General features: G+C 49.9%; 2 protein-coding genes across 3 annotated transcripts; both read left to right on the plus strand.

Moving 5' to 3' along the window:
- Window positions 1–21: 21 nt before the first annotated feature.
- Window positions 22–11,443, plus strand: NCLN (nicalin). 2 transcript variants are annotated; one of them, XM_063357758.1, is made up of 15 exons: window positions 22–275; window positions 2,553–2,743; window positions 2,957–3,101; window positions 3,727–3,821; window positions 4,037–4,117; window positions 4,330–4,433; window positions 4,846–4,934; window positions 5,112–5,251; window positions 5,665–5,843; window positions 6,070–6,157; window positions 6,261–6,299; window positions 6,416–6,579; window positions 7,181–7,234; window positions 7,325–7,403; window positions 8,797–11,443. In XM_063357758.1, exons 1-15 carry the CDS (start codon window positions 95–97, stop codon window positions 8,854–8,856), a joined length of 1,689 nt encoding a protein of 562 aa, XP_063213828.1. In that variant the 5' UTR covers window positions 22–94; the 3' UTR covers window positions 8,857–11,443. The 2 variants fall into 2 exon arrangements, with proteins under 2 accessions (XP_063213828.1, XP_063213829.1); XM_063357759.1 differs by having other exon boundaries at window positions 6,419–6,579.
- A 2,857-nt stretch (window positions 11,444–14,300) lies between these two features.
- On the plus strand, window positions 14,301–18,139 carry LOC134526183 (activated RNA polymerase II transcriptional coactivator p15-like). Its single transcript, XM_063357784.1, has 5 exons — window positions 14,301–14,309; window positions 14,497–14,566; window positions 14,787–14,903; window positions 15,105–15,213; window positions 17,567–18,139. Exons 2-5 carry the CDS (start codon window positions 14,498–14,500, stop codon window positions 17,644–17,646), a joined length of 375 nt encoding a protein of 124 aa, XP_063213854.1. The 5' UTR covers window positions 14,301–14,309; window position 14,497; the 3' UTR covers window positions 17,647–18,139.
- Window positions 18,140–19,908: the final 1,769 nt, after the last annotated feature.

Raw genomic sequence — 19,908 nt, forward strand, 5'->3', positions numbered from 1 at the left:
GGGAGGCGCCGTCGTGCGTGCCGTGCGTGGCCGCGTCGTGCGTGCCGTGCGTGGCGGGGGAGCAGGCCGCAGCGGCGGGGTCGGGGCCGCGGCGATGCTGGAGGAGGCGGGCGAGGTGCTGGAGTCGGTGCTGAAGGCCTCATGCCTGCCGCTCAGCTTCCTGCTCTTCGTGCCCGCCGTGCTCCTGCTCCTGGGCCCGCCGCCCGCCGCCGAGGCCGCCCACGAGTTCACGGTCTACCGCATGCAGCAGTACGAGCTGGGCGGGCAGCCCTACGGTGAGAGACTGCGCCGGCCTGCGCCGGGCCTCGGTTCTGCGGGAGGGCGAACCCCGGCAGCGGACCCCCTCAAGGCCGGTGGGCCCCTGGGCAGAGCCCCGACCCCGGGGAGGCGCCCAGGGTAGGCCGCGGAGCCGCAGGCGGCGCGGGGAGTGTGGCCCAGCCCAGGGGGGGCTGCGGGAGAGCTCGGAGGGCCCCGGGGGGTTGCAGCGCGGCCCGACTCCGGGCCCAGACCCAGGGGAGGCCGTAGGAGGGCCCCGTCTGGTTGAGTTTTAGCGCCCAGCCTCAGCACTAGCAGGAGGATGCCGAGAGCTCCCACATGGTAACCTAGAGATGGCCAAGGGCCCTGCTGTGTCCTTGCAGACTCCCGCCTGCGGACTGAACTCCGTGTGTTTCACGTAGTCGAGCTGCAGCCCTCTTTTGTACTGGGGAACTTGGTGGTGACTCCTCTGTTGACAGGTTGATTCTTCTTCACTCTTCAGCCTCTTCTTCAGTCTCAATTAGCAGTGTCTGTTGCTCCAGTGTCTCCTCATTTGAGAGTCCTTCCTTTTGCAGTTCTTCCATTATGTTACGATTGACCTCCAGTTCCTCTGTTCTGTTGCTTCCAGGCTGCCGATTGTGCAACACCTTTCTTTGAGTCAGAAGCGCAACCTGTTCTGCAAATCACTGAAGTGTTGTAAACCTCAGCCTCCACTCCCCTCTGTTCACTAACCCGGAATCAAGTCTTGTTTCTGAGTCTTCCGTAGATATTTTATTCCAAATCAGGGCATGTGTTCAGTCTGTGAGTGACTCTTCCTGCTGTTTTCTTTGTGGCCCAAGTTTCAAACTTATGTTAACAGTTTGGCGTTACAGCCCCGCCTTTATTCTGTATTCTCCATGAGACTCAGTCTCTAGATCTTTCAGATCTTCATAAGATCAAACATCAGTAGAAGTTATAAAATGCCAGCTGTGCCTGCACGCTTTGTAAACGCTACGGGCGCTACTGGTGGCTTCTGAAGATCTGAAATTATTTCTGGGTTCTTCCATCGCTGTTTCTCAAAATGTATCCACATCTTGAGACCTCTTGTTGGTGAGGAACCTCACGAGATCTGAAGTAGGCGCTCTCCTGGGGGTATTAAGCCATCTCTTTTCTCAAGCGGTGGTAAATCTCTGTTGTTGGGCTTAATGAGGTCAGCAGGCATGTGTTTCAGCTGGCTTTGAGTTTGGTTGCCTGAGTGTTTTCTCCAGCCAAGTGCTGCTGTTAATATTTTTTTGCTACAGAGTGTAAGAGCTCTACGTGCGTAGTTTAGATCATGCCTTAACTCTGTTTCTGGGTGTATGGCCCTCACTGATACTATGCAGTTGAAGTACAGATTTTTCTTGTTTAGGTGATTTGACCTTTGGTGAGACCAAACTAAGGTTAGAGTTAAGTTAAGCCAGGTTTAAATCTAACCTTTAGCAACACTCCTGTTCGGCATAGGCTGAGATGTCTTCTGGAACACCTTCCTCCTTCCCTGGCTGCACAGGGACCCGGTCCAATGAAGCCTTCAATGTAGGTGCTAGAGTTATAGCAGAAAAAATTGGATTTGGAGCATTACAAATTGGAAAAGTGGATTTGAATGTCTCTATTTATACAAGATGTCCTTGTGGTCCTCTCTTGGAGAATGCTGGGGCTGCTGGCAAGCCTCCAAACTGCCGTTCTCCCAGAGGATTGCGTTTTCATGTGGGAGATCTGATATGCTGAAACTGAGAGTAGGAGAGAGCGAGCGGTTAGAAGCAACCTGCTCATTTGTAATTTTCTCAGCCATAGAAACATCCCAGCGGGTGAGCTAGAACAGCCTTTTGCACATGGGGCGGCCTTGTGTACTTTCACAAAGCGGTTCTGCACAGCTTGCATCCTCTGCTTGCGGACACAATCCTACAGCTGGAGGATAGAGAGCAAGAGGCCAGGCTTTCTCCAGATGCATTGCAGTCTGCAGGTATTAGGTGCAGACGAGCAAACAGGTAGCCTGTGTGGTTGTGGTGAGGAGGAAGACTGGAAGATGGTCGAGGCCATGTAGTCCTGGAGTAAAGGGAGCCTGGCAGGACATGGCTGCACAGATGTTTTCCTTCCATGCAAGGAAAAAACACAGATTTCTGTTCCTTCTTGGATGAGGGGGAAGAGGCGACCTTAGCTTTTTACAAGTCCTGGCTGCTCTGAAGTTTATCAGACTGTTCTGAGAAGGAGGAAGGATCAAGCAAATGGGATGAGATGAAATGAAATCACTTACAAAACCTCTTGCTGTTCTCTCCTCACAGGCACCAGGAGTGCGGTGCTTAACACAGAAGCCCGCACTGTAGAAGCAGACGTCCTGAGCCGCCGCTGCGTCATGATGCGGCTGGTGGATTTCTCCTATGAGCAGTACCAAAAGGCTCTCCGCCAGTCAGCTGGTGCTGTGGTGATCATCTTGCCACGATCTATCTCTTCTGTCCCCCAGGATGTTGTAAGGGTAAAAAAAAAAGTTCCCTTTCTCTTCCGATGGGAGGTGTATTTGAGAGGGAGAGAGGCTTGGGTTGCTGCAGGGCTGAAAGCTGTTGTAATGCACAACAAATCGTATTCTAAATTTCAAACTTACCTTTCTCTCTCTGCTTTGGTTGTTAACTTTTTTCTGTCCCCAGCCTGTTTAGCAGGTGCTAAGTTTGTGTCTCACTTAAATCCTCAGCAATTCATGGAGATAGAGCCGGAAATGCTTGCTATGGAAACCATTGTGCCAGTCTACTTTGCAGTGGAAGATGAAGAGCTGCTGTCTATCTATGAACAAACACGGGCTGCTTCTGCATCGCAGGGTTCTGCCTCGGCTGCAGAAGGTGAGTCCTAATGAGTGGGGGAAGGGTTTAAAGGAAGACAGGCCTGATCCCACCTCTAGGAGCAGACTGCTGTGTCGTGCGCACCATGAACCAGTGTTCTGTTGCCTTCATGTTTGTTCTGTCTTTGTTAAAGTGCTTTGAGATTTAATGGAGGACAAACGCAGTATAAGAGAGAGTATTACTTGACTCTGTTTGGACATACAGTTGCATGGAGTTGACTTCTCAGCTTCACACTGTTGGAGATAAGATAGACAGCAAAACTCAGGTTAAAAACGACATTGAAGATGCTAAGTGACTGCGATGTGTTGGCAGAAGCTGAAGCGTTTTGTCTGACCACAAGTCAGTTCAGTGCTTCCCTGTATTCCCCTGGAAATAACTTTACTGTCTTACTGACCTCATTGCTCGTGATTAACTTTTAAGGACTGCTGAAGAAAAGTTTGTTGTTTAGCCAGCTCAAAATATTGGGATTTCAGGACAGAATGAAAATGTGTGGTCACCAGGATTTCATGTCAATGCGTAAACACAAGCAACAAGTGAGAGGGCTTGGTCTCTCCAGAGCTCAGTTAGCAAGGGAAATAAAGGGATGAAACTTCCCCCGGTGTACATTTTGTTGTTGTTGTTCTAGTTCTGCTGCACACGGCAACTGCTAACGGCTTCCAGATGGTGACCAGTGGAGCTCAAAGCAAAGCTATCAATGACTGGCTCATACCCAGCGTGGAGGTGAGTTGTATATGGCAACATTGATGGGATGCCTTCTTTTATTGGGACTTCATCAGACACTTGGACTGATAGGGGAAGTCAGGGGAGGCTCAGCCAGGTCTGAAGTCCTCAGAGCTGAGGCCACTGCAGACTCGGTAGGTGTGCGGGAGTCAGGCTGTCTTCGTACAGGCGCACAAGAGGCGATACTGAGTGACACCAATCTCTTTCTTCTGCAGGGAAGGCTAACGGGGCTGGGTGGAGAAGACCTGCCCACTGTTGTGATAGTTGCCCACTATGATTCTTTCGGAGTGGCTCCAGTGAGTATTCTTTCTTCCTGCAGCTCTCTGTTCCTGTCTGTATGTTCCTGTCTTTTTTTCCCATGTGGCCTCTCTGCCCCTGTGTTTTTTCTTTACCCTAAAGACGGGTAGTTATAAGCGGAGCATGGTGCTGGGCTATCTTGAAGGCTGTTCGGATACGTGAGAATAAGTGTAGGGTCATAACCTTGTCTCTGTCCCGCTTCGTCCTGCAGTGGCTGTCACATGGCGCTGACTCCAATGGCAGCGGTATCTCAGTGCTACTGGAACTAGCCAGGCTGTTTTCCCGGCTCTACACCTACAGACGTACCCATGCTGGGTAAGAAACTGCCCTATTCTTGGTTGAATGTGTGTAGCTGCGATGAGATAAGGGTTTTTGCTCCAGACCTGTAGAGTGTTACAGTCGTTTACTTCCTTTGCTCTGTTTTGTTTCCCTCCGAGTACAGCTGCTGTTCATGGCCAAGCCCCTTCCTTTGGTTTCTTTGCTGTAGTTTAGCTCAAGCTTGGCGGAAAGCAGGGGGAATGATTTGGGAAGTAGATTCCATCCTCAGGCACTGGGAACTCTCCCCTTTTACCCCGTCCTGCCATTACCTTAGTGTGTGACATGTAGGAAGCATTTGTTAGTGGACGGTTTGCCTTGAGTATCGGGTGTTAGCTGGTGTGATTTCACCACACCTCTAAGGCTGAGTAAAGGGGGTCGGTAACACTTTTCTCTCGTCTTTGATGGGCAGGTATAACTTGCTGTTCTTTGCATCTGGAGGTGGCAAGTTTAATTATCAAGGAACCAAGCGGTGGCTGGAAGACAACTTGGACCACACTGGTGAGTGAGAGGCTGGCATTCCAGCACGTTCTGTGGCAAGGCCTCTGTTAATATGATTGTGTTCAACGTCTATATGTCATCCCTCCTGTGAGAATCTCCTTGTGTGGGCCTTGCTTTTTCGGGATGGAAATCCCAGCGCAAAACTTAACAATAAATGTTTGGATTTTTCTGTTCCAGATTCCAGCCTGCTGCAGGACAACGTAGCGTTTGTTCTCTGCCTTGATACTCTGGGCCGAGGCAATAGCCTTCACCTCCACGTCTCAAAGCCTCCCAAGGAGGGGACCTTGCAGCACGCGTTTCTGAGAGAACTGGAGATGGTAATGAAAAGCATTTTAGGTAGATGGGAACTTGGGACTTACTATGGGGAGCCGCAGCTCTTCAAGAGAGAGGGGAAGGAAGGAAGACGTGAAGAAAGGGTGTGCCATTGAAATATGTCATGCATTGGTTACGGTCCCTTGATTTGAAGTGCAGATAAATCCTCATGCCACAGTCCCAAATGAAGCAGACTAGATCTGCTGCATTTTCCACTGCACTTCCTTACGGCTTGTTGCTTGTAAAAGCTACGCTATGTTAAAACGCCTCTTTAATGGCAGTAACTGCTCCTTACAGATGGAAGTGTATTTGCCTTCCGGAACACAAAAAAACATTTGGTCTAGGTGGACTGGGCAGTGCAAGATGGGACTATGCAGTGGGCAGCGTGACACCCTGGATGGCTTGTCCTTTCCCTCAGGTTGTTGCCAGCCAGTTCCCAGAGGTGAAGTTTTCCATGGTGCACAAGAAGATAAACTTGGCTGAGGACATGCTGGCATGGGAGCATGAGCGTTTTGCAATCCGACGCTTGCCAGCGTTCACCATCTCCCACCTGGAGAGCCACCGGGACAGCCTGCGCAACAGCATCATGGATAGGAGGTTAGAGGCCTTAGGGAAGGCTGCAGTTGAAATCCAGCCCATAAACACGGAGCGGCCTCGGGACTGCTTGTGCTGTTCTGATGGTCAGGGGATGGGTGAAAAACCACTGGGAGCTGGGCTCTGGGTTCAGGCTCATGCTTGGCTCAGGCTTGATGCCGTGGAAAAGGGTGGTTTCTAGAGGAAGCTGATCCCGTTGACAAGTCCATAATCCCCTCTTTTGCTTTAGGGCACGAATAGATACTAAGGCACTAATCAGGAATACTAGGATCATTGCTGAGGCTTTGACAAGGGTCATCTACAACCTCACGGACAAGGTAAGAGCTGCCCGTCGTGCAGTGCTAGCCAGATTTGTCTTGCCCAACCGAGCTTGCTCTCACCAATAGCCTGAGGTTTTGGTTTTTTTTTTTACCCTTGCAGGGAGCACCTGCAGATCTGCAGATCTTCACGGATCAGATGGTGAGCACAGTGCGTTTTTGTAACCTCTGGGAAGAAGGAACCAAGAGTCTGGGAGAGAGCTCTGGTCTCAGCGTATGTGTGGTTGACTCCCTTTCTTTGGTGGTATTTTTCTGCAGCAGATCCAGCAGGAGCAACTAGAATCAGTGATGGACTGGCTGAGCAGTCAGCCCAGGGCTGCGCAGCTGATTGATAAAGACAGCACCTTCCTCAACACCTTGGAATATTATATGGGTCGCTACCTGAAGGATGTCAAACAGCATCACGTAAAGGCAGACAAACGGTAAGAAAAGAGATGAAAAAAACAGCCAGGGCGTGCAAGCTGGCTTCCTCCTCCAATTAATTTTGACTCTGAGCTGCAGCTTTTCTGGCGTCTTGGCATGTAGCTGGAAGTGATTGCTCTTCTCTGTTCTCCCAGAGAAAGCTCTTTATCATTCCTCATGGCGAAGTAACAAGTCCCAGCAGCTCCCTCTGTCTGAAGAGCTTGTTTTTTCCACTGTTTTTGGTTCTACCCTTCCCACTCGGAGTGCTGCTTCTCTCTGAATGCAAGAAAAGACTAAGGTCCCCAGAAAGCTTGCTTTAATTGCAAAAAGGCAGCTTCCATCCTGTCTAACCCGCTTGAGTTGAAGCAATTTAATGAACCCAGTGAGGCATCCCCCATGTGCCTCTTCTGAGACAGCTGAGCAGCCTGTGTTCTGAATTGTATCCTTAGGCTCCTGATCGTAGGAAAAGAAAGGCTTGACAACTAAAACCACTAAAAGGTGGTCGTGTGTCATCCAACCTGTCTCTGGTCGGATGAACTTGTGGGAACAGAGGCCTGGGCTGTCCCTTACTGCAGTGTCAAGAGCTGTTAGTGCAACCTGCAAAATTTCTTCTTTTCACAGGGACCCTGAGTTTGTTTTCTATGACCAGCTGAAGCAGGTGATGAATGCGTACAGGTATGGAATTCCCTTGGGCACGTTGAGCTGCTGTCTCACTCTGTGGCAGTACCTGCCGTAGCAGTTTCATGCGTTCATTCTTTATTGCAGGGTCAAGCCAGCCATCTTTGACCTGCTTCTGGCTGTCTGTATTGCAGCCTACCTTGGTGTTGCCTATGTTGCAGTGCAGGTAAGAGAAGAGAAGCAGGAGACGTATTATTTTCCTCATAACATCGTGTTAGCCACAGTAAACGGTGCTCATGCAGTCCCAGCACCAAAGATGGAACAATAATGCCACCCCACCCTCAAAGTAGCAATCCAAAACGGCTGGATGTTTTTCGTATGTATGTTTTTGAGTATCTGCTGGCTGTGCTGAAGGCAATCTCTTGCCATTCTAGTGCAAAACCGTTTTGTAGAGCTCCTTCTCTTGCTCAAGGATGCGCACAACTCCTTTGTTAAGCTATTTTGGCTGTATAACAGCTTCAGACTGAACCTTCTCAGGGTATCTAAAATCTGCTGTAAAGTTAAAGGTTTGCAGCTTGTAGTAAGTTAGGAGTGTTAGGAGATCCTTCCAGGATCTGAGCTTGGGATGAAGCTTAGAAATGCATCCTCAGGGTTTTGGTTTGGGTTGGTTTGTTTGTTTTTTCCAATGAAACCGTAAATACATCCTGTGTCCATACTCCTGGAAATGTGATACTCCATGCCTCGGCCAGCCAGCTTAAGTTTGGTGGTTTTGTTGAAGCGTTACCAAAGCCACCGTGAGCCACTAGGCTTCTGATCCTGGCTGGCTTCTCTGAAGAACATGAACAGAAGGGAAGCGTTTTAGGTCAATCTGAATTTCGATCTCTTCATGTCTTTGCGTTTATTTGTTTGGGGAAACAATAAGCATTTAAAAATCCGACGTAACAACATAAACAAGAGGGAAAACGTACACACTGATTTCTGTCAGCCGTCTTCATTGCCTTTGCTATTACAAATTATTTGAAGTCTGGATTTTGTTTTATCTGTCAAATATCTGAAGTAGCTGTTACCAAATCAATATGCAGTTAATCAAAGCAGAATCAAAAGAGGAATTAAGTGAATTTTCTAAGTCACTGGTGAAAGAGAAGATCCAGCTAAAGGATTGTGAACTACTGGGAACCTCTGTTTTTGCCTGGTTCACTTTTAGCTTCCTGGGACTGCTGGCAGCAGTGTTTCTGTAGCAGCCGGTATCATGCATGTGTTGAAATCTGAAGCTTTCTCCTCCTTCAGTAGCAACAGAATCGCATCAAAAAGCTTAAAATGGTTAACAAGTGTTTGCAGCTTCATTGTGGGGGTGATACAGGTCTGCACAAACACTTTCTGTAAGTCTTCGCTTTCTGTAAGACTTCAAGTAACTGGCTTCATTGTAATAATTCCTCCTAATTCGCCAAGTCCCGCTCTGTCTCAGGATGAGAGTGCTAGTGGATGATCCAAACGGGGTATTGCATTTGCGCATCAGTGTTGTTTTAAGCCTTCTAGGAAGCTTTCTCTCTGGGTAGAACACCGTCATTTCATTAGAATTTATAAGGCCTCACGGTTACTTATTTTCCTTCTGTTTCCAGCACTTTGGTCTCCTTTACAAGATGATACAGAGATTATCCCTTAAAAACAAGCAGCAGTGAAGTAACGAGTCACCCATCACCCATCCAGCAGCACTGAGCCATCGGTGAGCCCATCGGGAACCTCCTGCCTTCCATTGAATCCTGCTGTTTCTCTTCCTCTGTCTCCTCTCTGCTACTCTATAGAGGGGAGGAAGGCAGAAAGAAAATGAAATTTTAACTCTTGTGCACCTTTGAAGTGCTTTTCTTCCCCTCCTTCCCCTGACTTGCACCATGTCCGTTTTCCTTTGCTTTTTGGCAAGGGAAGAGGCTCAGCGACTTCAGTAGTTCCTGCAGGTTGCTTAAACATTGAACGGCTGTTTCTGAGCAGCTTCTCTGAGCGTAAGAACCAAGTCCAGCACCTTCGCGGACACGTGTGCCATACAGCCAACTCGGAAGCTGAACCTACAGAATAGAGTGACGTGTTACCTCTGCCCAGCAAACGAGGACTCAGAGCAGTTGTTTAAAAGGAGGAAAAAAAAAGTGCATATGCAAATTGAAGAGAACACTATTAGCGTGTATTGTTATGGCACCTCTTTGTTAAGTCCACTGCCTGGCTCTAGGAAAGCGTGCTGAGCACGCAGCGTCTGCAGCAAGCGTCATCTTGCATTTTGTTTAGACTGCAATAACTCGTTTCCTTTTAGGAGGCGCGCTGTCAACGATCTTGACTGTTACTGACAGATGAGGAGAGATCGTTAAAACGGGTTCCTTGCGTTAGGGTTCTTACAGGTTCTCTCCTGTCTCTGTTGGAGTATGTATTTTGCTGTGTACTTGATTTCTTTTAAAACTGATGGTCCTCGAACAGTTGCCACCACTGTGTGCTGAACTCTTGCTTGGTTTTTAAGGGGTGTTCTACAGTCCCAGCTGCTGCAGGACGGCGTTCCCTGCTGTTCCACGTATTGAAACGAGCTGGTTATATTCATAACAAGAGCAGCCCGGCTCCTGCTGAGCTCTGATCTGTAATCCCTTCAATCTTCATTCCTCAATTTTCACTTCCAGATGGGTTCTGGATTTCGGGGGTGTTTTCCCATGTTCACCTGCATCTCAGGGTCTCATTTCACATTTTTCAGCTCCGTTATTTCTGGAAACACTGTTCCTGGCTGCACGTATGAGCAAGTTCCCAAAGTGCTTGTTGCTGTCCTTTCATGTGCTGCCACCAGTATGTATGAAGGGAGGCAGGTCATTTAGCCATTAAAAAGCAAAACAAAACAAATTTAAGTTTTATGAATGTCATTTTAAACATGGCTGTTTCTAGAACTGTACCTAAGAGAGCGTGTCTTGGAGCATGCACTCTCCGTTCCTTTTATCCTTGAGCGAGCCTTATATTTAGTTTGCTGATTTTTCTGGACGGAGAGAGCTATGTAGTTGCCCAAACCAGTTGCCAGTGCTGTGCCAAGATCGGGAGGGCCAGGTGATTGTCATTGTCATCATCTTAAGTCTTTCCTGAATGCACCGTGCCAGGTAAGCAGGATACTTGTCACCAATTTCTGGCGAAAGCCTTTCTGGGCAGTGTTACGCCTTGTTTACCCTCAAGTTCTGAAAAATACATTAAGGTACCGACTACGAGTCCTAAGCTAGTTGGAGTTCTAGAAGATGTCCTGCCTGATTACTGCTGTCCTGTCACTCAACGACGTTTTGAGTCCTTTCTGTAATTTGTTCTATGCACGTGAGGTCTCTTCACAGGCCACGGTGACTACCTTATTTTTTTTTTAAATGACTGCTTGTATTTAAACCAGCATCTTTTACAGAGGCCGGAAAAGCTCTTGTGGGTTTGGATGAAGGTGTACTCCTTTTTTTTTTGTTGTTTTTTTTTTCGTGTGCGAGGAAAACTGGAGCTGTGCGTCCTTGTCTGCGCCACAGCTGCTGCGCGCGCACTTGTTAGAAAAGGGGCTGTTGTGGCCAGTCACTGTCCTCGTCCTTTGGATGGGGACCAAAGCCCTGATTTCCATCCATCTTTCCTTGTTTCCCTGTAGTGAAACAAGCTCTCCTTGGCATACCCTTACCCTGTGATATGTGCTTTCTGCTGCTTTAAATGGGTTGCAACTCGTTCTTTAAAGGGTCTTTTCTTTTCTGGGAGAGCGTGCTGATGTCAGTGGCTTACTGTAGTATCGGCAGGTGGCATGGTACCAAGCGCTCCTGAAATATCAGCCCTACAGGGAAACTTGCCTTTTTTCTGATCTTTTGAGTGCTTATTTAAAATACGTCTCTGCGCATGCAGGAAGTGTTCGTGACGCTCCTCTGCCAAATGAATTTGTAATGGCTTCAGAAATTGCTGGAGTGGCTGGAAGACGAGCCTGGATTGTTTTCCGCTGCCTTTTATGCTCTGCCCTCGGAGACGACATATGCCGTGCTGTGGGAAGGGGCGTGCTCTGGACTGTGGGTCCAGCACGGGCGCTACAGTGGTTGTCTGAAGAACTTCTCCGTAGGTTCTGAATATCCACAAGTAGTTCCCAAGGCTTCCGTCTGCATCGTGCGCTTCTAGGGTGTTACACTTGGAGAGGGGGTGTTCCCTCCAATCCAGCAGGTGACTCAGCCAGGCTTAATGAAACTCTGTTATGTCGCTGAGAAAAATTGGGAAAAAAAAAAAAAAAAAAAAAAAAACAACCCAAAATTATTAGCAATCCTGCTGCAGCTTGACTTGATGCGTATAACACTTGCAAGTAGTGGGCGAGAGAGAGCAGAACAGGCCCAGGTCATCCTTCCTTCCAGCGCAGCCTGTCAACCTTCGGCCTTCCAGATGAGAAGCCCAAAGTTCAAGAGTCGAAAACTTCCCCCAAGGCAACCTGGTGTGGTTGTAGCATTAAAGCAAACACTTTTTGGCTCCTTGTGGTCTCGACGATAAACCGCTAACGCTCCTCATGCGGTGCCAGAAGGCAGTGGCAGCTTTGCGAAAGAAACGTGGATAGAGGTAAAGGAGGAGAGTTCATAAACCTAAAGGGCAGTTGGGATAGAACATTGCTGTCTCCCACACAAGCGTAATTAGTCCTATAATCTGATTGGATTTTTGTGCGTCTCTAGCTGGCTGCCGTAGAAAGGAGTTTTTACTACAGATAAGGGTTTATGCTTTTGATCAAAGTGCAGGTGCACTGCAGCGTTATACGCTCCAATCTGAGATAGTCAAATTCCAGCTTTCTCATTGCTGGAACAGAGTCCCCGTCCTGGGAGTGAACTTACTTCCCGCATCGCTGTGTCCTTCGGGGAGCTGACGGAGAAGCTTGTAAGCAGACCCTGCTATTCTGCTCGGTTTTGAAAAAAAAAAAAAACCAAGGAAAATGGGGCTGATCCGTACTGCAGCATGTCTCATCGCTTCTGTCGCCAACTTGACACGCGAAGGCAGAAATCCAGCAGCTGTTCTGCTAAAATAAAAGTTCTCCGCGACATTGCAGAAGAGCTCTGTGTAGCCGATTCTTGTTGCCATGATTTTTACCGATCCTTTTTCTCAGGAGTTCGCCTGGCCTGGAAGGAAGAAGCTTGGAAAGCGTTATGTCCACATACACACAAGTGGCTAGCAGTTGATGCTTCTAGCTATAAAACAATTTTCTCTGCGATCCATGTGACTTTACCTGTCGTCCTGGCGCTGTCAAAGTCTGCAGCTCCCAAAAATCTGGTTTTTTTCCATCAGGATTTAAGCACTGAATTTATTAATTTCTTTTGTCCGCTCCCAGCCACGCAAGCACTACCGGGGATTGTGTGCGAGTAGTTTGGACTATTGGAGTTGATCCCCCGAAGGCGAGAGGTTGGTTTATCGTTATGAAATAAGTACTGCTGTGAAATAAAAACTCCCCCCTCGTACTCGGTGCTAAGAGGAAAGACCCTCGAGCCAAAATGGAACGAGGTACCCCGCTATCTGTGGCTGGGGGAGTCACCGCAATCTATGTATAGACATTTAAAACCACAGATACCCAAAATTAACTGTGGGCCTTGGTTTGGGGTGTGTGTGTGTGTGTGTGTGTGTTGTTTGCTTGTTTGCTTTAAATCACGTGCTCTCATGTTCTTCGTAGCACAAGCCAAAATACCGAGCTTCTCCTGCACCCGATGGCCAAGCTGGGTTTTTACGTTTAAGAGCCATTCGGTCTTGATTTCCCGATCTGAAACGATGGGGGTGCCGTTGTCTGTCTCAATAATTGGGCCTCTGGGTACGCAAATGTGGGCTCCTGCCTCCTCACCCTGATCCGCTTCGTTTCCATTCGTCGTTAACGGGGTAGCAGCTTCAAGGTTATAATCTGGAATGTTTGCAGCTCAGGAAAAGAAGAGTTGATTTATCTTTATTTCTATGATCTAGCAATGTTAACTCAATTATTTATCTCTTGTGTGTCCTAAAGAACAAATGTATGTTGAGGTGAATATTTAAAAGCTAATAGACAATTCAATGCAGTTGATTTACATATTTTTTTTTCTGACTGTAAATGTAATAATATTTAAGTATTTTAACATTTTTCATTTCCTTGTTTGTCCCTTTTCCCTTGGAAAAATAAACCGAGTGAGTAGGTTTGATGAATAGATTTGTTGGAGAATTCTTTGTTGCTGGAAGCTCAAAAACCAGGACTCTCTTTGCATTATTTGAAAGAACAGACCCCTGGCAAAAGGGGAGAAAACGCAAGTGTTTAAGAGCTTCTATAATCCCTTCTATATAGTCAAAAATAAAAAAGTACGACAGAAAACATTTACAGACCCTGAGCAGGATTCCAGCACCTTGAGGTGAACGAATTCCCGTTTATTTGGAGGGTTTGTGCTGATTTGAAACAATTAGAAGTTTCTGTGCAAGGCAGCTTCAATCCTGTGAAGAAGCGGCTGCCGGAGAAGCCGGTGCAGAGCGTGCTGGTGGTAGATTGTCATTAACAAATGACTTTTTGGACACTTACAAACTATTTATTCAAATTATAAGCCTGTAAGAGGTCTGTTCTCTGAGCGTGAGTCGGTCCAAGCCTGACACCCCCCAGCGGTCGTGGGAACCAACCTGAAGGCAACAGACGGGGACCGGTCCCTCGTACCGCCCCGCTGGTCGGGGGTGATCCCGCCGGGGTGCTCGGCTCTGCCGCTGGCTGACGGGGCCCTGGAGCCACCGGGCGAATCTGCCGAGTCCCGGGAATGAGCTTCCTGGCCGTGTCCCCCTCGGCCCTTCCCGGCCGTGTCCCCGGTGTCCCCCTCGGCCCTCCCTGGCCGCGTCCCTGGTGTCTCCCTCCGGCCCTTCCCGGCCGTGTGCCCCCGGTCGCGTCCCTGGTGTCTCCCTCCGGCCCTTCCCGGTCGTGTACCCCTCGGCCGTGTTCCCGCAGTCCCGGGCCGGGCAGGGGAATCCAGCCCGGTGCCAGCTCCGGTTCCCGCCCGGGGAGGGGCGGGGCTCGGCGCGTGCGCGCGGCGATTGGCCGAAGGGCAGCGCGAGGGGCCGCGGGATTGGACGGCGGCGGCGGCGGGGGGCGGGGCTCGTCCCTTCGAGAGCGCCGCGGGCCGGCGCCGCTGCAGGTGGCGCGTGCGGTCAGGTACGAGCGGCGGCGGCGACGATGAGGGCGGCCCCGGCCCCGGCCCCGGCCCCGGCCCCGGCCCCGGCCCCGGCCCCGGCCCCGGCCCCGGCCCCGGCCGCATCGTTTCCCTTTCCCTTTCCTCCCCTCGGGCCCGGCGCTTCGGGCGCTCCCCGTCCACTCCTGGGCTGACCGGCTCTTCCCATAGGATGCCCAAGGCCAAGGAGCTGGCGGGGACGAGCAGCTCGGGGAGCAGCCCGGAGGAGGAGGAGGGGAAGGTACCGCCACCCCAGGGAGAAGGGAGAGCCGCCAGCGGAGCCTCCCGGCAGGGTCTCGGTCCCGAGGGCAGGTGACGGGCCTGTCCCGCTCCCCCGGCTGCAGGGGCAGTGGCCTCGGTGGGCCCGACACCGGTGACACGGCGGAGGGTCGGGAACGGCCTGGGAGAAGGGCTGTGGCTCCTCGGACTGGGCTGTGCAAACTGATGATCTCTCTTTCTAGAAAAGAAAGAAAGAAATGTCTTCTAAGTCAGAGAAAAGGCTGAAAACAGAGGCCAAACCTTCAAAGGTGACAGAAAAAGCTCTGGGACAAGGCAGTGAGGAGGAGGGCATGTTCCAGGTATGGAGGGAAGGGGTCCGCTCTGGGAGTGTATCTTCCTCCTCCTCTTTAGCACAGGTCTCCCCTCTGCCCACAGCAGAGCGTTTCTGTAGCTCCTGCTGCTGCTCCTTCCCTGCTCTTGGGCGCCCAGAGTGACCCGATGGGCCCCCTAGAGCCGCTGGTTGCGGGGCTGGGTCTAACGCAGGCTCCGTGTCCCCGCAGATCGGGAAGATGCGTTATGTCAGAGTGTCCTGCTTCAAGGGGAAGGTCCTGGTGGACATCAGGGAATTCTACACTGACAAGGAGGGCAGCATGAAACCGGGGAGGAAAGGTACAACCGCGTGCGCTAAGTGGCAGCCGGGGGCTGCATCGGCCTCACTACCTTGGCTGCTGGGTCTCCAGCTTGGCCAAATAAATGCTGAGGGATTTGGAACTTTTTTAGTGCGGAAAAAAGATAGCTGAGAGGGGGTCTTATCAATGCTTAGAAATACAGAAAGGTGGGGTGTCAGGAGGATGGGGCCAGGCTCTTCTCAGTGGTGCCCGGGGACAGGACAAGGGGTAACGGGCACAAACTTGACCGTGGGAAGTTCCATCTCAAGACGAGGAGGAACTTCTTTGCTGTGAGGGTGGCAGAGCCCTGGCACAGGCTGCCCAGAGAGGTGGGGGAGTCTCCGTCTCTGGAGACATCCCAACCCCGCCTGGACGCGTTCCTGTGCCACCTGCTGTGGGTGACCCTGCTGTGGCCGGGGGTTGGAGGAGATGATCTCCAGAGGGCCCTTCCAACCCTGATGTTCTGTGATTGTGTGGAAGGGAGACCCGTGCACGCCGCGCTGAGGGACTGGGGAGCTGAGCAAACCACACGGGAGGGTTTCGCACTTTCTCAGCCTGGGTGGCAGCAACCGAAGAAAAAGCACAAAGAATGAGTGAGCGTGAGCCTCCAGTGAGACGTGGAGCTTGGCAGGGCCGCTCTGAGGGGCAGTGCAGGAGGCTGCTGCGCAGGACTATGGTTCCACCTCTGATCACCAGCCCTTTCTCTGGCTGTTGGCCGGGGCGGAGCTGCAAGCTGGAGGAGGGGAGGCTGAAAACACTGACTCTGACTTGGCTTTCTTCTGTCCTATTGCTAGCTGACAAACTTGGGTTTCGGTACTGGTGATGCCTCAGGCAAAAAGGTGGCATTTTGCATGTTTGCCCCTAATCTGTAACGATGGAGCTGTGCTTAGCAGGGAGAGCCTCCCAGAAGTAAATCCATCCCTTCTTACCTTGGTGGGGACAGGAAGGTTAAGACCCTTCTGGATGCCTACCAAGGCACTCCAGTGCTGCTGCCTTAGGTGCTCCTTAGTCTTTTGGCAAGGTGTCTGATGATGAGATACAGTGGCACAACTCGGGTTGGCCCATCACAGCAGCGCTACCTGAGCGGGTGACGCAAGCAAAGGCAGCCGGAGAAGGGAAGACACGTTGTTTTTTTTTTTTCTCCAGAGCTCTTCAACAGATGAGTCGACACTCAAGCCTTTTGCTTTGGGACTTTGACAGTGGCTTGCCCCACGGTTCACAGGCCCTGGACTTGTTTCACTTGTCCTGTGTGTTGTGCCCAGCAAAAGATTCAGTTAATGCGGGGTTTCTTGAGGAACGTTTTGGTCCTTGCTATAGATCTCTGTGTCAAGGCAGATGAATTTGTTCCAGCTCAGTCTGCTTCCTAACCACTACGCATGGTTTTCCTTCCAGAAATTAATTTCCTTCAGAGAAGTTATGAGTCTAAATTACTCACTTAGAGAGAACCGTGTGCCCTGTGTGAAAATGGGGAAGCAAAGCCCTCGAGTCTTTCTGTGCCGTGGGGGGCAGAGAGGGAAAGGAGCATTGTGAACTCCTTCCAGGCTGGAAAAAGCACACCCACAATGTAAGACAGAAGATCTGTCAGTTAAAACAGAGATCATGAAGAAATGTGGGTTGTTTTGTTGGTTTTTTTTTTTTAATTTTTATTTAAATACTGCCTCTGCTGTTTTTCTCAAGAGTTCTTGGCCCCCGATCTTTATCTAGAGAATTTAATAAAGCTTGGGCCCAGTTCTTTAATGTGATTCTTAACGAAGCCAAAAGGAACAAGCTGACAACAGCTGGCTGGAACCCACGCAGCAATTCCACTACCGTGGTTTTTTGTAAAGGAGAGGGATAGGACATCAAGACTTTATCTCTGCTGGATCTAAAAAGCAGCCAGTTTTTCTCTAGTGTTTAAGCCACACTAGTGAGTTCTTGTTAGCAGCGTGTTGTTGGTCTGTTTGGTTTTTTTTTTTTAAATAGAGCTAGAGTTGGCATTATTTCCTTTGGGCAGTCGAAAGGATGGTGTCCTAATTGCTGTGTGGAGTCAGGTTCTCCTAGAATTTCTTCTCAGCTCATGTGGGTGGGAATTTGTACCAGGGAACGGGCTATAAGGGGCTGTGGGACTCTTGAAAGGCAATTATATTTTTATATTCTGGTATTGCGCTTCTGTGATAGCATTGCGTACTCCTTGATGCGGATGCTGAAGTGCTGGCACCACTGCCATGCTTAGAAGGCTGCTTCTCTTCCTGGTCCGTGCCTCTGCCTCAGATTCCAACGTTCCCTCCTGTAGCTAGTCGGAAGGAGCCGATCTGGTGTGCTACTTGGCGTTTACCCCTTGCCTCCTTTGAAACCTCTCCTCCCGCTGTTTCTAGGGATTGCTCTGTCTGCAGAACAGTGGGACCAGCTGAAGGAGATCGTTCCTGAGATCGATGCCGCAGTCAAGAAATTATAAGATGAAGAATCTTGGACACCTTCAATCTGTTTCCTTTCACTTAAGTGCACTGACAAGTCGAAAGCCAAGGTTTCTCATCTGGAGCCTTCCCCTCACCTTGCTGGGGCTTCCTCACTGAGGTGGCGGTCATGCTGAAAAGACCAGCGACTCTTCTATTTTCAAGAAGTAGCTTGTCAGGAGCACCTGGAACTAGAGGCAGTGCTGTGAAGAGACACGCCAGCACCTTGGGTCTCAAGCAGACTCGAGGTCTGTGATGGTGAGGGACGTGACCCCGACCTGGCTTTCCAGGTGGCTTCAAGTCTGCCTGGTGGGATGCTTTAACTGCTCTGCATCTGTCACCGTCTGCCACTTGGTGACCGTTGAGCAAGATGGTTTGTATACCTCATGTTGGCATCTGTGTTTCCTCCATATGTTATTCTGGCTATTTCAAGTACTTTCTGTGTTGTTGAGGGTTGTTTGGTGGCATTTTTGCGTAGGGTTTTTTTTTTTTTGAGTGAAGAAAGGGATTATTATACTTTCGCAACTGGTTTGTCTGTAGAGGGTGAATATGCACAATAAATGTGTTTGCATTATAAAAAAGAGCGGCGTAGTGTTTCACGGGCTGGCATCTCAACTCTTTGTTTCAGGCACCCTTCTTTGTAGGCTGCTGGTGGATTTCCCTTTCAGAAGGAGAGTGCTCCAAAGTGTTTATTCTCATGATATGTTCCCAATAATCCTGCTACACTGAAGCAGTCAGACAGCGCTCTGCTCCAGGTCATGGGAAGGGCAAGCTAGAATGTGAGTCATTCAAAGGAACTGGTAATTAGGAGGCCTATTAAATAGAGGGGAAATTAAAGTGCTAAGGAGGAAAAAGAATATTCCTTTCCCCGCGGCAGAGAAAAATGACAAGCTATGGAAAGAGTGGAAAGAGGATATTTTATGCTCGAGCTCTAAATGGATCCCACTCTGGGATCAGATGCAGCAAGCGCAGCCTTCCTCAGCAAGACTTTTCCAGACTTTTCAACAGCTTGCGTCTTCCATCTATTTTTGGGTTTTCTCTTGCCCTGGTTTCCATAGTATCCGAATGCTTCATGCTCTTAAATATATCTGACACTTGCAACACCTTGGTGAAGTAGGAGGTACCCTGTGGAGGTGCTGGGGCTCAGGGCTGTGTGCAAGATGTGGGGTGGAGCAGTGAATCGAAACTAGGCTTTCCTAAGTGCTGGATTTGTAACTGCTGGCTTAACCTTTCACTAGGGATAGCAGGAGGAAAAAAGAAAAACAAACCTTTCTTCATAAAACCGTCTCTTAAAAAAATTTTGAAGGGCCTGGTGCTGTAGCTGCTTGGAGCAAGGGTGGAGATGAACAGACGTGATGACTGAGGATTCTCCTCTAATCCTGTCTTCAACTATTCTCTAGTCAAGTGTCACATTTCTTTCTCTCAAGTCAGTGAGAGAGAGCATGAGGACACTAGGCTGTGGCCCGAAGCCAGGCTGCGCATGCTGTAAGCTTATTCCTGTGGAATATTTATAATATAATGTCTTAATACAATGTTCAGAGACTAAAGGTAGTGGGAAGACAACTTACAAAAAAAGAAAGAGATGAAAGCGAAGCAGATGGTCTCGGTATGAACCCAAGATGCTAGGGATGCTCAGTCCTTTTATTTTGTCCCAGCCCTGTGGTACCCAGGCTAAAACATGCGACAGAAACAACCGTCTCCGTGCGTGATGCACGCTTAAGGAATGTCTGGGGTGCAGAGGGAGAAGCCAGATCACATCAGCACAGCTTAATATCATTGCTGATTAAAAACAGGTCCAAGCTGAACTCGATCAGCTCACCGCATCCTGGACCGCATCAACAGAAGCGTGGGCAGCAGGTCCAGGGAGGGGATTCTGCCCCTCTGCTCCGCTCTGGGGAGACCCCACCTGGAGCACTGCGTCCAGCTCTGGAGCCCTCAGCACAAGAAAGACATGGAGCTGTTGGAGCGGGGCCAGTGGAGGGCCACAGAGATGGTGGGAGGGCTGGAGCCCCTCTGCTGGGAGGACAGGCTGAGAGAGCTGGGGGGGTTCAGCCTGGAGAAGAGAAGGCTCCGCGGAGACCTTCCAGTCCCTAAAGGGGACCTACAGGAGGATGGGGAGGGACTCTGGAGCAGGGAGTGTAATGACAGGACGAGGGGGAACGGTTTCAAACTGAAGGAGGGGAGATGGAGATTGGATATTAGGAAGAAATTGTTTGCTGTGAGGGGGGTGAGCCCCTGGCCCAGGTTGCCCAGAGAAGCTGTGG

The sequence above is a fragment of the Chroicocephalus ridibundus genome, chromosome 22, assembly GCF_963924245.1.
Source record: "Chroicocephalus ridibundus chromosome 22, bChrRid1.1, whole genome shotgun sequence".
Classification (NCBI taxonomy): Eukaryota; Metazoa; Chordata; class Aves; order Charadriiformes; family Laridae; genus Chroicocephalus; species Chroicocephalus ridibundus.

Bases quoted from the DNA above. Each gene is read 5' to 3' on its own strand.
- NCLN (XM_063357758.1), top strand. From the start codon at position 95: ATGCTGGAGGAGGCGGGCGAGGTGCTGGAGTCGGTGCTGAAGGCCTCA. The intron at 4,118-4,329 runs GTGAGTATTCTT...TTCGTCCTGCAG, and splicing joins ATTCTTTCGGAGTGGCTCCA to TGGCTGTCACATGGCGCTGA. The intron at 7,404-8,796 runs GTAAGAGAAGAG...TTCTGTTTCCAG, and splicing joins TTGCCTATGTTGCAGTGCAG to CACTTTGGTCTCCTTTACAA.
- LOC134526183 (XM_063357784.1), top strand. From the start codon at position 14,498: ATGCCCAAGGCCAAGGAGCTGGCGGGGACGAGCAGCTCGGGGAGCAGC. The intron at 14,904-15,104 runs GTATGGAGGGAA...GTGTCCCCGCAG, and splicing joins AGGAGGAGGGCATGTTCCAG to ATCGGGAAGATGCGTTATGT. The intron at 15,214-17,566 runs GTACAACCGCGT...CGCTGTTTCTAG, and splicing joins CATGAAACCGGGGAGGAAAG to GGATTGCTCTGTCTGCAGAA.